At 49.7% G+C, this 16286-nt stretch overlaps 2 protein-coding genes across 8 annotated transcripts in view; one reads left to right on the forward strand and one right to left on the reverse strand.

The window, feature by feature from the left end:
• LOC105488130 (zinc finger protein 667) overlaps positions 1 to 15154 on the reverse strand; it is a 33304-nt gene extending 18150 nt beyond the window's left edge. The window contains exons 1-2 of one of the 7 annotated variants that reach the window (XM_011751940.3): positions 15129 to 15154; positions 1297 to 1387 (exon numbers count right to left, since the gene is read on the reverse strand). In XM_011751940.3, the coding sequence (XP_011750242.1) occupies positions 1297 to 1329 (33 nt within the window). In that variant the 5' untranslated portion in view covers positions 1330 to 1387; positions 15129 to 15154. The other 6 variants (XM_011751939.3, XM_011751941.3, XM_011751938.2 and 3 more) reach the window with 6 other exon arrangements.
• LOC105488124 (zinc finger protein 471) overlaps positions 15140 to 16286 on the forward strand; it is a 29865-nt gene continuing 28718 nt past the window's right edge. The window contains exon 1 of the mRNA XM_071087979.1: positions 15140 to 15252. The gene's annotated coding sequence lies outside the window, so the exon portion shown is untranslated. The remainder of the gene's footprint in view (positions 15253 to 16286) is intronic.

The following is a 16286-nucleotide window of genomic DNA, read 5'->3' on the forward strand; positions in this document are numbered from 1 at the left end:
CACGCGGCAGCCTGGATCGACCAGGCATTTACAAAGTCAAGGCATTCTTCTAAGCACCTGACTGTGCTGGTTCACTTAGTGCTCATGTGAATCAGTGACAGAGGCACTGTCAGCAGAATCACAGGATGTTACAGATGAGGAAACGGAGGCCCAGAGACAGAAGAAAACTTCCTGCAGGTCTCACAGCTAGTAAATGGAGAAGCTAGGGTTCAGCCCAGATAGTGTAGCTCCCGATTTAATCTCCTAACCACATGCTCTACAAGAAACCTGTGAATATGTTACACATGACAAAAGGTTCTTTGAGGGTACAATCAAGGTTACTGACCACTTGACCTTGGCGGATTATCTCAGACTTGACCTGGCCAGTTGGTTATTTGTTCTTGCTGTCTTGAAGATGAAAAATGAGGGTCAGGTGGAAAGTGTGAGAAGGAACTGAATCTGGCCAATAACCAGCAAGCTTGGAAGAGGACCTCAGCCCCAAATGAGAACACAGCCGATCGACACCTTGCTTTCAGCCCTGTGAACTCCAAAGCAGATGACCCAGCTAAACCACGTTGTGCCTGGACGCCAACCACAAAACTGCATGATAATAAACATGTGTTGTTTTGAGCTGCCAAGTTTGCAGCTAATCTGTTAAAGCAGCAAGGGGGAACTAATACACGTAAGTGAAAGCAAACACGCTTGTTATGGGAAACTGCATTTGAGATGCCTGTTGTAAAAATCACTTGATGATTGACAGCGGTGGAGCATGCTGACCACAGGAGGCTGCCCATACCACCTCAGTGCCTGCGCCAATGCACTCAATGGAATAGCAGGGCTATGTGGTGCCTCTGAGTCTTGGGACCTTAGCTGGAGAGATTTCCTCCATGTAAATATGGGTTTTACAAGGAGAAACAAAACCACACAACAAGACTAACTCCAGAGCACATGTCAAATCCCTTCTGCTACTACAGACCCCACCTGGGCATTTATCTCCATGCTGAGAAATCACAGTGGCTCTCATCTTCCTCCAGAGAGGATGACATTTCTCCCGGCACTAGCAAAGCCCCTAGAAATGTTGAACCAACAGGCAAGTGGCCATGTGCACACTGGGGAATGGAGAGAGGCCCACTGGGCAGTTTCCTGGCTGCTGGGCCCTTCTCAGGCTCTCATCCCCCATGGCAATGGAAGAAAACCAAGGGCTAGGTGTTGGATGGATCTCCAATAGGCAACAAGTCTCCATGGAAGGAAAGCAAATGGTCCACATCTCACAGGACACGATGGGATGTTCCTGAAGAAACAGGAATTGCCACTTACCTTGGATTTGGATTTCCCCCGTGCAGCTGGCATCCCTTCTCTCCCTTTAGGGTCCACACTCAGAGAGGGGCAGAGAGCTGGTAAGGCAGGGCTGTGGGGAGAAGACAGGTCATGAGGCCAACTGGGTCTTTTGGGCAGTGCCAGAGCGCACAGGCCCCTAACCTGGAGGCACACACACACCCAGACGCACACACAGATGTCAGAACACCTGGCGCATTTCTGTCCCCCTCACCCTCTCACGGTCAGGGAGGGGCACGGCCAACACTTTTTGTGCCTAAGATTGCAGCAGGTTCTTGATCAGGAGGCAAATAAGGACTGTACAGACCTCTGGCCATCCATTTGACAAGTATTTACTGAGCACCTACTAGGTGTCCAGCTGTCCCAGGTAGTGGGGAGACAGCAGTGAGTTACAGTGGAAGACTGCCGGCTCCCAGGCACCTTACATTCCAGTAGGGAAAGCGAATCCATATAAAGAACAATGATAGGCCGGGTGCTCAGGCCTGTAATCCCAGCACTTTGGGAGGCCGAGGTGGGTGGATCACGGGGTCAGGAGATTGAGACCATCCTGGCTAACAAGGTGAAACCCCGTCTCTACTAAAAATACAGCGACTTGGGAGGCTGAGATAGGAGGATTGCTTGAGCCTGGGAGGCAGAGGTTGCAGTGGGCAAAGATCATGCCACTGCAGTCCAGCCTGGGTAGCAGAGTGAGACCCTGTCTCAAAAACAAAGCTAAACAAAACAAAATTAACTCTAATGATAAATGTGTTGCTTTTTACCCTTTCCAATGTAGCTACTGGAAAATGTAAAATTATATGCCTCACATTATGTTTCTGCGAGGCAGTGCTGCCCCATGCTCTAGTATTGTATTGCCCCATTTTCCACACAACACTTACCACTTTCCGAAAACAGCTTGTTTATGTGGGTGTTTATGTGGGTAGTACCTCCCGCCTCCCTACACACACACAGTGATCTGGGCTGGAAAGCGGAGACTTCGTTTTGTTCGCCGCTCTCCTCCCAGGGCTGAGAACCAACCTAGCACAGAGCAGGTGCTCAAGAAACACTTGTTGACTAACTCAACCAAATCCTCAGTGTGCTGAAACCCCATCCCAGAGACACAGTTCTGTCGTGGCCATTCCCTGGCCCAAGGTGTGAGCATGACTACCGGCTGGGTCCTGGGAGACCCTTGAGAATGCTGGAACCTGGGAGGTGGCCCTGCAGACTCTGAAACATAAGCCAGTAAGAGGTAACCCCCACCTCTTGTTAGAGCTCTTGTGAGAGGGATCCCTGGTTACCAGGCCTCTGGTTTAATAAAACATGACCAGGGTGACTCTGTCTTAAAGTGAGTAGCTAGACGTTCACAAGGCCCCCGCTATAAGGTTCATGCTTACAGTCTGAAAATAGCTACATCCTGAGCTGACCACCTATTATAATTACAGAAAGTTTATGGACACACAGAACATCTCCCACCAAGCCTGCAGAATGTCCAGGTGTCCTGAGAGTGCAGCCCACTTTACTCAGAGATAACATCAATGACCAGGCTTCGGTTGAAGGATGAATGATCATTGATAGCACAAACAGCCCCTACCTTTAGTGAGCTCATCTGCACATTCCGGGTTTAATGATAGCTGCTTACAGTTTCCCATTCCTTCTCCTGCTTTCTGAGAACACCCTACTCTGTAACAGAGTAGTTCCCAATAAACTTGCTTCTTTCACCGTGCTCTGTGACTCACCTTGAATTCCTTCCTGCGCAAGATCCAAGAAACCTCTCTTATGGTCTGCATTGGGACCCTCTTTTCCAGCAACACTCACTGGGCAAGAAGGGGTGGGGTCCCATGTGGGTGAGCCATGGTCCAGGAGGGGCCTCTAATTAGCACTGTGTGCCACGCCGGCCACATCAGGCTAAGGGGGATACCTGACTTCATCTGCCTGGGAATGGGATCGGGGGACGAGGGCCCTGGGGCATTAGTGACTGTGGCAGACCAGAGTTATGGCCCCCACAAAGATATGGACATCCTGATCTTCAGAACCCATGAATATGGCACCTTACATAGCAAAAGGAACTCTGCAGATGTGATGAAGTTAAGGATCTTGGGGGCGGGGGACATTATCCTGAAAATAGAAAAAACACAAACCGTTTTTCCTCTGCTCTCACACCACAGCAATCAATACAGAAGACTTCCATGACCACATGTGTGAGGAATTTTCCCCACACCCCCAGCTGGTTGTCCTCCAACTCAATTCTGACACTGTGTTCCTGGGCATAGAATCAGATCCTAGAGCTTGAGGGCTCAGCCCCCAAGACTGCCCCACATTCAGATGCAAGTCCGGACTTCAGGAACATGCGACTGACTGGCTTTAAGCTGGGGTTCCCACAATCCCCTTTTGGGGATTATTTATATATAAATATAATAATAATAATTAATAATTATATAATAATTAATATATAATAATTATTAATAATTATATAATTATTAATAATTATTCAATTAATAATTTGCTAAAGCAGCTCACAGAACTCAGGCAAATACTGACATTTACTGGTTGATGATGAAGGCTATTCTGAATAATACAGAGGGAGAAACGTGTAGAAATACAAGGTATGTGTGAGGTGGTGTGGAGCTTCCATGCCTTCCTTGGGAACCCTCCAGGAACCTCCACGTGTTCAGCTATCCAGAAGCTCTTCAAACCCTGTCCTTCTGAGTATTTATGGTGGCTTCATGACACAGGCAAGATTAAATTACTGGCCCTTGGTGATCGACTTAACCTTCAGTCTTTCTCCCCTCCCCGGAGGTTGGAGGGTGGAGCTGAAAGTCCCAACCGTCTAGTCCTGCCTCAGTCTTTCTGGTGACCAACCCCATCCTGAAGCTACCCAGGGGCTACCAGCCACCAGCCATCTCATTAGCATACAAAAGACATGTAAAAGAAAAGGGCATGGTGGCTCACGCCTGTAATCCCAGCACTTCGGGAGGCTGAGGTGGGCAGATCACTTGAGGTCAGTAGTTCAAGACCACCTTGGCCAAAATGGGGAAACCCCGTCTCCACTAAAAGTACAAAAATTAGCACATGCCTATAATCTCAGCTACTTGGGAGCCTGAGGTAGGAGAATCGCTTGAACCTGGGAGGCAAAGGTTGCAGTGAGCCAAGATCACGCCACTGCACTGCAGCCTGGGTGACAGAGCCTGGGTGACTCTGTCTCAAAAACAACAAAAACTCTGGACCCCAAAATCACTAAGCCAAAGGGAAGTCAAGATGGGAACTGCTTCAGGCAAACCTGCCTCCCATTTTATTACTAACCACATACCTCCCTCACAGTTTGCCCACAAGGAAATCCTTTATGGACAAAGGACACACAGAATTCATGAGACAAACACGTATCTGATTGCTTCCTCTGCCCTATTTCACTAAGCCAGACTAAGGCATACGTGACTACTCCTCTACCCTCCTCTCACATGTAAACTGTGTATTCAGTGAAAGGCTAATCAGAGACTCAAGGAATGCAACTGTTTGTCTCTTATCTACCTATGACCTGGAAGGCCCCTCCCTCACTTTGAGTTGTTCCACCTTTCCGGACCAAACCAGTGTACATCTCACATATACTGGCTGATGTCTCATGTCTCCCAAAACCGTATAGAACCTAGCTGTGCCCCGACCACCTTGGGCATGTGTCAGGACCTCCTGAGGCTGTGTCACAGGTGTGTCCTTAGCCTTGGCAAAATAAACTTTCTAAATTGACTAAGACTTGTCTCCGATATTTTGGGTTCACAGACATCACTTTGGAAATTCTAAGATTTCAGGAGTTGTATGCCAGGGAAGAGGTTAAAGGCTAAATAGATCATTTTCAATAGCATAATCTTGGATTGCCCAAGTGGGCTCAACATAATTACAAGGGTCCTCTTTATAAAAGGGAGGCAGAAGGATGAGAGTCAGAGAGAAAAAGAAATTGCAAGATGGAAGCTATGCTGCTGGCCTTGAAGACGAAGGAACACCTGCTGACACGGCTTCATAGCTCTGCCTTTCAGAACTGTTAAGAGAATACATGACTGTAGCTTGAAGCCATTAAGTTTGTGGTAATTTGTCACAGCAGCAAGAGGAAATGAACACAGTGACCCTTCCACCATTTCCTTCCAGTCCTCATGCCCAATAAATGGGCTTCTTTGGCTTTGTCAGTGACCAGGTGCTGAAAACATCGGTAATTCAGGGGAATCACAGGGCTACGGTGAGATGAAGAGGTAGGCTCGTGATCACTGAAGTTGGCCTGTGAGGCCACTCCAAGAGGCAGAAAGGATTCCAGAAACACCAGCCCTGCCTGCCTCCCTCTTGCACGCACGCGTGTGCGCACGCACGCGCATCCAGAGCTCCCTCATGCTGAGGAAGCTCAGGGTCTTGCCTTGTTTTAGCCAGAGGGAAGGGCCAGGCGGCCACCAGTGGTGGTAAACACATCACTCTGGGGTCAGATCACCTGAGCGTGGCAAGTGTTCCTATCAGCTGTGTTACCCTGGGCAAGCCACTGGACCTCTCCGTGCTGCAGGTTCCTCACCTCTCAACTGGGGACAATTCAGAACCTACTTCTGGAGGGAGTTGTAAGAATCAAGAATCACATTCGGGTCCCACACCCCCATCCCCATGCCGGTGCTTCCCTGCTAGTCCCTGAAGGGGCTGCCACAGCCCCACCTCACTTCCTTCAGTCTGCTCAAACCTCACCTTCTCAGCAAGCCTCACTAACCATTCTATTTAATAACGCAAGCTGCCCCCACCTACCCTTCACAGCTGGTTCAGATATTTCTTTTTTCAGTAGCTCTTATCATGGTGTAACTCACGGCACAATTTGCTTATTATGTCTAGTGCTTACCGTCAACCGTCCCGAGGACGGGTGTCTCTATTCCAAGTGCCTTAGACCAGCATCCAGCACACGGAAAGGGCTTAAGTGTTTGCTAACTGAATGACTGAACGGCTCTGTAATAAATATTAACTTTCTTTACCAGCACTTTTTCAAGGAGCCTTTCCTCACCCACTAAACCGGGGTAGGGCTATCCTTCACATGTATCAGGTGCCACTTCTTCACAGGGGAAACACGTTCCATTGTGAGCACATCTGCCTTCTGGCTTCACCTCTTGTCCTTCACCGGACAATGAGTTGACCAATGTTCTCATGTGTGTAGCTGTGTGATCCTGAGCAAGTTACTGAACCTTGATGGGTCTTTATCTCCCCCCTTTACATCTGCAAAGGGAGGACAAAGGGCTGTTGGAGGATGAGATGAGATCATATCAGTCAATGCTCCATTAAGGTAAACTGTATTTACCATCATTGCTGTTGAGGTTACAAGTGCCAGGTGGGGCCAGTTCTGTGGGAGGTGAGTTTGGTAAAATGTCACATTGACCGTCCTTTGCCCACGTGCTCTATGCACGTGCTCAGGTGTGTGTGTTGAATGTACCCCATGCCTGGGCAGCGACATCACCTCTGCAGTTAACAACGATGAGAATAAAAGCTGTGCTGGATCCTTTATATGCATTACACCATCTCCTTTAACCTTTAATGGCAAACCAACCACCCAGGGTTCCTATTTTCCATCGCAGGGATGAGGGATGATGACCCGTCTGTTGTCACAGAGCTTTAGCTGATGGAGCCTGGATTTGAGGCCCTATCCACAAGCTGCACACACTGCACTCCTCACACGGGGCAGAAGTCCACTATCCACCCTGGCAGGGTACAGGAGGCGTCAGTGTGGTGAAATGCTTACTGAAAACATCCCCACGTTTCTGTCATAGTAGAGTGGCCACAGGAGTTGGGGGAAATTTGAGCATATCATGTTAAGACTGAGGAGCGAGGGCTCGGTGATGAACTGAGCAGACTGGCCTTTGATTCTGACTTTTCTGAGCGAGGCTTCCTTCGTACAGAGATGGAGACCAAGGGGCCTGCCCTGAATCCTGGACACCTGAATTCTGGGCTGTGTTAGACCCTATGACAGTGGTGTGCTGGGGAATGTTTAACAAGCAGCTTGCTGCAGGGGTGATTTATAGTGTTTACTAACTTCCACGGAGTAAATCCTCTGATACCATTTGGCTCTGTGTCCCCACCCAAATCTCATGTTCAATTGTAATCCCCAGTGTTGGAGGTGGGGCCTGGTGGGAGGTGACTGGATTATGGGGGTGGATCCTTCATCAATGGTTGAGCACCGTCCCTTTGGTGCTGGTCTCATGAGTCAGTTCTCACGAGATCTAGTTGTTTAGAAGTGTGTCGCAACCCCCGCCTCTTTCTCCTGCTCCCACCATGTAAGACACCTCCTCCCACTTTGCCTTCTGCCATGAGTAAAAGTTTCCTGACGCCTCCCTGGAAGCTGCTGCTTCCTGTACAACTTGCAGAACCGTGGGCCAATTACACTTTTCTTTTCTTTTTTTTTTGTTGAGACGGAGTCTCGCTCTGTCGCCCAGGCTGGAGTGCAGTGGCCGGATCTCAGCTCACTGCAAGCTCCGCCTCCTGGGTTTATGCCATTCTCCTGCCTCAGCCTCCCGAGTAGCTGGGACTACAGGCGCCTGCCACCTCGCCCAGCTAGTTTTATGTATTTTTTAGTAGAGACGGGGTTTCACCGTGTTAGCCAGGATGGTTTCGATCTCCAGACCTCGTGATCCGCCCGTCTCCGCCTCCCAAAGTGCTGGGATTACAGGCTTGAGCCACCGCGCCCGGCCTAAACTTTTCTTTATAAATTACCAGTCTCAGGGATTTCTTTATTAGCAGTGTGAGAACGGACTAATACACACTCCCACCACAGCAGGCTGTAAGCTACTGAACTGACGTCACTTGGCATGGGGCTGAATGGCTTGGGTGAGCCAGCTCCAGCACACCACTGCTGCAGGGCCTTCGAGAACAAAGCCCTATTCTTTGCCTGGGAATTCTCAAACTTTGGGCAGATATCCCTGAAGAGTACAGGACGGCTGATGCCTATTTCTATGGTTTGCGGTAAATCCCAAAGCAGCTGCCCATAACAGAAAACTCTTTTGACTTCTTGTTTTGAAACATGTTCATTTGTGCATACTACTTCAGAATAAATCTGGGTTTGTGTTAATGTAAAAATCATTTTTGTTGTTGTTGTTGTTGTTGTTGTTTTGAGACAGAGTCTTGCTCTGTCCCCCAGGCTGGAGTGCAGTGGCCGGATCTCAGCTCACTGCAAGCTCCGCCTCCCGGGTTTACGCCATTCTCCTGCCTCAGCCTCCCGAGTAGTTGGGACTACAGGCGCCCGCCACCTCGCCCGGCTAGTTTTTTGTATTTTTTAGTAGAGACGGTGTTTCACCGTGTTAGCCAGGCTGGTCTCGATCTCCTGACCTCGTGATCCGCCCGTCTCGGCCTCCCAAAGTGCTGGGATTACAGGCTTGAGCCACCGCGCCCGGCCAAAAATCATGTTTTAAATGATTTACCAGATAAGCAGATCACTTGGCTTTCCCTGTCCAATTACTCAGGTAAAATGACTTGTTCCAGAAAGTTGTAATGCATTCATCCTGCAGTTTTCACAGGTGTTTGCACTCAGCCACGCACCCCAAATTTGAGAAGCATGATTCTTGTCTGATGTGGTCTGGCTGGGTCCCCACTCAAATCTCATCTTGAATTATGGCTCCCATAATTCCCATGTGTTGTGGGAGGGACCTGGTGGGAGATAATTGAATCATGGGGGCAGTTTCCCCCATGCTGTTGTCAGGGCAGTGAGTAAGTCTCATGTGATCTGAGGGTTCTGGGTTCTGTAAGGGAAACCCTTTCCGCTTGGCTCTTCTCATGGCAGTAAGTCTCACGTGATCTGAGGGTTCTGGGTTCTGTAAGGGAAACCCTTCTCGCTTGGCTCTCCTTCTCTCATTCTCCCTGCGGCCACGTAAGACAGGCCTTTCACCTTCCGTCAGGATTGTGAGGCCTCCCCAGCCACGTAGAACTGTGAGTCCGGTATGTCTTTATCAGCAGCGTGAAAACAGACTCATACACTGTCCATAAAACAATTTTCTTCAAGGAACTCGGCACTACTGGGGAAGAAAGAACAGCAGTTTGATATTAGATAATCCTGGATTCAAAGCTTGTCTCTGCCAATTACCGGCTGTGAAAAAATTACACAAAGCCTGTTTGCTCATCTATACAATGGGGTAAAGAAAACCTACCTCACCTCTGCTGTTAGGATATTTACACGTGATGTCTTCGGTAACTGGAACATGGTCATTGCTTGCCTTCCTTTTCCTCTTCAACTCACAATACAGTGGACCCTTGAGCCACGTTAGTTTGAATTGTGAGGGTCCACCTATATGCAGATGTTTTTCAATGGAAGTTACACTGAGTGTGCCTACCTCTCCTGCCTCCCCTTCCAGCTCTTCCACCTCTTCCACCTGTGAGACAGTAAGACCAGCCCCTCCTCTTCCTCCTCAGCCTACTCAACTTGAAGGCCATGACTATGAAAACTACTCCTACTTAATGAACAGTAAATATATTTTCCTTATGATTTTCTTAATAACATTTTCTTCTATCTTATTGTAAGAATAGGGTATGTAATACATGTAACACACAAAATATGTGTTAACAGATTGTTTAGGTTATTGCTTAGGTGCCAGTAAAGTGACCATTAGACTATCAGTACTTAACTCTTTGGGGAGTCAAAACTATATGTGGATTTTCTACAGTACAGGGGGTTGGTACCACTAACCCCTGCACTGTTCAAGGGTCAACCACATACCACGCATCCAAGAGACCAACAAAGACTAGACCCACTAAAAAGGCTGAGATTAGAATTCTTATCTAGTGCTGGAGGAGAGAAATTGGTATAACCTCAATGGAGGGCAATTTGGCAATGTCTTTAAGACTGAAGATACACATTCTTCACCCCCGTTATACTCTTTAATCCAGCAATCTTATTTCCTGTACATGTCTTCAGATGTCTTTGCACATGTGCACAATGAGAGACACACAAAGGTATTCACCGTGGCAGAGTTTATAGAAAGAGGCAGTACATTTCCTTGGGTAAGGGTGTGGGCCTGCAGCAGGCTGTCTAGGTTCAGTATTTAACTCTGCCATCCGCTATCTGTGTGGACTTAGACACTCTACGTGTCCTCTCCGGGGCTAAGCTTCCTCATCTGCAAGATGAGACAAAACACAGTAATGACTTCACAGGGTTGTGGTGAAGATTAAATGAGTCAAAATAAGCAACACATTTAGAGGAGTGCCAGGAAGCAGGGTCAATGCTAAGAATTTTATTATTACTACCACCATCAGGAGACTGGAAACAACCTAAGGGCCCATCAATAGGAAAACGGTTCAGTGAATATTACATGCATATAATGAGATACCACGTATTAAAAGGAACAAAGTAGAACCATAGTAGTGATTCCTAATTGGGGGTAATTTTGCCCCCCATGAGAAAATTGCAATGTCTGAGGCTGTTTTTGGTTGTCACATCTGGGAGGTGAGGTGCCCCTGGCATCCAGTGAGTGGTGGCCAAGGATGCTGCTCACCATCCTGCAATGCACAGGACGGCCCTCCAGAGCAGAGAAGGATCTGGCTCAAAACATCAACTGTGCTAAGGCTGAAAAACCTCCAAGATAAAATGGTATAAGGGGAAAAATATAGAAAAGCCATTTAGAAAAACCAAAATATAGTATACAAATACACGACTTTGAAAAGGCACTGGAAAGATAAACAAAAAGTTTGTAGCAGTGACTGTCCCTGAAGAAAGGAACCAGGTTATATGTGTGGGAATCCACATATATAACATATTTTGGATTTGGAAAAATCCAAAACCCGCTTTTTGCTCTCTATGCTTTGTTTTTGTGTCATGAACGTATAATTACATCTTCAAAACAACAAACGAAATAAAAGAAGGCTGGGTCGCACATACCCCATCAAGGCAGGGCTGTAAACCTGGCTCGTCTTCTGAGTCCCTGATGATAGATGAGAAACGGCTTTGAAAGGCACAAAGCTACGTCCTCCTGAGGTGAGGACGGCTGGAACATGCTTCAAAGAGCTACTGAACAGTGGTTGTGCCTCCCCTCTGAGGTAAATAACTGAGGGGCCTTCCCCTCCTGCCTTGGCACCCCTTTGAGCCTGGGGGGCTGTGCTGGGTATTGAATTGGGGGAGGGTCCTGATATACTGAAAACCAGCCATTAAATGCACTGCCACAGCCTCACTGCCTCCTTTGGGCCAGTCAGCTTTTGCTGTACCAGCTGTCAAATATTCAAAGATCACTCCTGGCCTGAACCTGCCAGTCCCAGAGGCCAGGAACGTATGTAGGCAATTTCACCAAAGACCGCAGCACAGCTGTTACAGGAAGAACACAGGCTATGCATATGCATGTCTAGCCTGCCATTTCCCCACTTTGTGTGGGAACAGATTAGGTTTCCTCACTTGCAGGATGGGGCTAGGAATATCCCTACTGCAGGAAAGTGCAGCTCTGAGGACTGTTTTTGATAAGAGATCCAAGCAGAGGTCACTTGCATCCTCCCCCTGACTCCTCCAAATCAATTTATCTCATTCCCAGAGGCCCCAAAGGAGCCTGGGCTGCAGGCACTCAGAGCTGTAGCTCTCAACTCTGTGCGTACATTAGTCTCTTGGGAGCTTTCTAATAAATAGTGACAGCTGATGGCAGTTCACTATGCCAGACCAAGTAAATCAGAATCTCTGGGGATTGAGTCTGACCCGCCTTTTTATTTTATTTTTTTAATAAAGCATTCCAAGGTGACAGTAACGTGAAGCCATCATTTAGAATAACGTTTGAGTCTCAGAGCCTCAAGGACAGAGCTAGAGATCTGACCTGTTTCTGTTGAAGTCCAGACCTCAGTGAAGAGAAAAGTCTTTGGTAAGATCAAAGTCAAACTCTTAGATTCCCTAATCAAGGGATTCCAGAGGGTCACTGCTGGTGGCCATTCCTGGCTCTGGAGTTGACCAAGATGCCCATGGGAGACCTGGATGTTGACTCTGAAAAGAACACCTAACAACACGCGGTAATCCTTTTACCCTGCTTTCCTTTTCAAAATACAATCAGCACCTATTATAGACTTTATTTTTGTCTCTCCCACTAAATGCAAGCTCCAGCTAAGTAAAAACCTTGCCTGTTTTGTTGAGTGACTAGCACAGTGCCCAATCCGTGGTAGGCACTCACTGGCTAAACGAATGAATGCATCTCGGAGCTTACCGGGGCTGCAGGTCATGGACACCTTTCTTCTCATCTCAGAACACTATCCCTTTGATCTCTTCCCTCCCTGCCTTCCCCAGCTCCCTTACTCTTCTCCCTCTCATCGTGCCCTGGGTCTGTCCATGCTTTTGCATCACCGTCCTCTCAATCAGAGTGATTTTGCCCCTGCAGAGGACACTTGACAGTGTCTGGAGACATTTTTTTTTTTCGCTTGTCACAATCTGAAGGGAGGTGCGGTGTGCTACTGGCCTGGTAAATAGAGCCCAGGGTTGCTGCACAACATCCTATAATACATAGAATAGCACCCCCTCCCATCTCCCAACAAAAAACTATCTGGCCCCAAATGTCACAGTGATAAGGCTGTGAAACACTGGTCTGGACAGAAACATTTCCAGATCCATGTGTTATATGAGAACATCCCTTAGTCCCTGTCACTTCAAAGTTCTGTTCTTGACCCCATGGGTTCCCCATGGGCTCCCTAGGGACATCTCCATCAGGAAGATCCTTTGTTCCTGATCCCACCTCCTCCACCCTACTGCTGCCCTCCCAGGACCCTGACTACACAATTCTGAACCTAAGCCCTGATCTAGACGTCCAAGTTATTTTACCTCTGAACCTGAAACCTTTACTCTAGGCCTCATCTTTTTGCTTTTCTACCTATGGATTTTATTCTCCAGGTGTGGGATGCCCGCGATTATGCTACTAATAAAACGATGACCATTTATGTGGCACTTCCTTGTGCCAAGTTCTACTTATGCTCACCATAAGCCTGAGGTTGGTTCTGTTATGACTACTGTTTTACAGGAGAAACCGAGGGGTGGTGGACTTAACTAAGCTCTCCCAGTCACAAAGCTAGCCAGTGGTGAAACCAGGAGTCAACACCAGACAGTGGGGCGCCGCAGTCCATACTCTTGTTTCCAAGCTACGCTGGTAGGAAGGGGACACAACCATACGCAGCGTCAGTGGAGGGCTCTGTCCTCCACTCAAATGCACACATGCAGAAAACAGACGACACAGGTGGTTGGCGGGGACAGTGCACCACTGCTCAAATGGAGGTGGTCAGATGCCCTGGTATGTGGACAAAGATCGCCCAGTCCCAAGTTCAGAGATGCAAACTCCTCCAGCATTCACCACTATCTCTGCCTCTGTCTAGGGTCAAAGAAAAACGACCACCAGCACCAAAACCAACACCTAAACACGGTGATTAGTATGTGACAAGGTCTGTCACATGTCAGGGTGTTTCAGCTACATCATCCCATTTAATCTTCCCAATAACACCCAGGCAGGTGCTATTAATATACTATTGTACCAAGGTGGAGTGTCATGCACAATTAAACAGTTCCACAGATTTCCAGGGCAGCCCATCACACCTTAGAGCTGCTCAGAATTCTCCCCCTGCGGGCCTCCATTTCCATGGTTACAGTGCAATATACACCAGAAGGGCACAGTCACACACTCACAACCGCAAAGCCACTGACGCTAAGTGGCAGACAGACGCCCAGGCAAATCACACAGTAACCCAAGGCTACAATAAACGCCCACATCCGCTTGACACTGACACACACGCACACACTCCCGCAACACAAATCTTCACAGCCAGCGTCACACACCCACTCCCGGCTTCCCACTGGCTCCATTGTTTCCTTCGCGTGGGTCACGCAGCGATACACATCCGCGGTCCCGACATAGCTCCCTCACACACAGGCACACATGGCGCGCCTCACACGCGGGCGCACAAACCCCGAGAGCCACAGCAGCGAAAAGGCGCAAACCCCATGCAGTCGCGGGCCCAGAACCCACGCAGGCTCGAGCCCACGGCCCCCGCAAGCACCCGCGCAGACGCCCACGCGCGCCCGGGCAGTAAAGTCCACGCAGTGGCGGGCGCGCCGCCCACGCCCTCAAAGAGACACACGCACACTCTCGCCAGCCCCCTCACCTCGGTCTTCCCAGGCTCCGACCCCAGCGGCGACCACCGTGACAGCCGCGCGGGGACCCAGCGCCTGCGCAATCCCCTCCGGGACCCCGGGACCGCGCGCCGCACCCCCCTTCACACACGCACCACGCAGGCAGGCGCGTGGCCCCGCCCCCAAACAAGGCCACGCGGCGCGCGCTCACCCGCCTCTCGGGGAGGGAGCCACCAGCCCCGGCCTGAGGCCCCGCCCCCTCAACGCCACACGCTCAAGCGCGTTCGCACAATCGCTGCAGTCCTGGGGGCGGACGCTCCAGGCCCCGCGCCTGCGCACACTCCCGGGGCTGGCACGCGCACCGGGCTACTAGGGGACGGGCGCTCGGCCCTGCTTTTCACCCTCTCAGGAGATCACGTGTGGACACTGAGGCCCTTCCTCGAGCTCTTTAACTAAACGCAACCTCCCCAGTTCGCCGCCTTCCCGGCTCCCACACCCACACGTTCCCGTGTGAGGGCTTATTGCCCCCCACCCGCCACCATCCTTCGCCCCCACATTCACGAGGTTTGGAGCCGGCCTCACCCGCGCGTGCGCACTACGCAGTCACCCTGCAACTTCCAGAAGCCACCGGGGTGCAGCGAGGCTGTGGAAGGTCCCACCCACAACGTGAGGTGAAGAAAGCTTGGGCTGCGCTGGTTCTGCTCTGTCCGGGTCGGAGATGAACTGACCCGGGAGAGTAGCACAGGGATGTTTCTTTCCGCCGACGGTGAGGACTCACCTGCACGTTTTGCGAAGACGCCCACAGGCCTTTGCGTGGCGCCCGGACTACATTTCCCAAAGGCCCCTGCGCGGCCTGCGGCTTTTCCTTGCGGTGTTGCGCCTGCGCAGCCGGCGGGCTGGTGGTGAGACTACGTCGGGGATGAGACGGGGTCGGTGAGGCGACCCGGGCTGGGAGAAGCAGCGAGGAGGGGCGGGCAGCGGAAGGTCCGGGAGTGTCCGCCATAAAGTCTTGTGTGGTGACCGTTGCGTAATTGTGAGTCTGTGAGAGAAGATGTGAAGTATGGCCTCGTCCCGGTCATCTGGGCGTGCGGGTCGCGGGTTTTGATCGCACTTTTGTGTAGGTGAGACCCACATTGTGTTACCCTGAACATGTGTGAGGACTTACCTTTGTGTTTCCTTAGACGTGTGTCTCCGAGCCGATTTTTGTGGTTTTGTACGTGGCGGGGGGGGGCATTGATTTTGAATATGTGTGTATGTTCTGGATATCTGTTTAGCTTCTGCATCCACGTTTACGGAAGCGCAGAGTTGAGTAGGTGGCAACAGGTACTGTGTGACCCCACAAAGCCTGAACTGTTTACTATTGACTCTAGAGCCCCGTTTTTGCGGTGTGTACATCCCTGTGGGGAACCACTGATTTTGAATATGTATACTTGTGTATATTTACGTCTATTCTATGACTGCTTTTGCACAATGGCAGGGTTCAGTACTTGCAGCAGAAATCTTGTGACCTAAAAGCCTAAAATACTATCCTGCTAAGGTTTCTAGCACTAGCCAGTTTTTGTGATTGAGTGGTGTGTGTGTGTGTGTGTGTGTGTGTGTGTGTGTGAGAGAGAGAAACCAGTGTTTTATTTATTTATTTATTATTATTATTATTATTATTATTTTTTGTGACGGAGTCTCGCTCTGTCGCCCATGCTGGAGTGCAGTGGCGCGATCTTGGCTCACCGCAACCTTTGCCTCCCGGGTTCACGCCATTCTCCTACCTCAGCCTCCCAAGTAGTTGGGACTACAGGCTCCCGCCACCACGCCCAGCTAATTTTTTTGCATTTTCAGTAGAGACAGGGTTTCATCATGTTGGCCAGGATGGTCTCGATCTCTTGACCTCGTGATCTGCCCGCCTCGGCCTCCCAAAGCGCTGGGATTACAAGCGTGAGCC

Source organism: Macaca nemestrina, chromosome 20, assembly GCF_043159975.1.
Source record: "Macaca nemestrina isolate mMacNem1 chromosome 20, mMacNem.hap1, whole genome shotgun sequence".
NCBI lineage: Eukaryota > Metazoa > Chordata > Mammalia > Primates > Cercopithecidae > Macaca > Macaca nemestrina.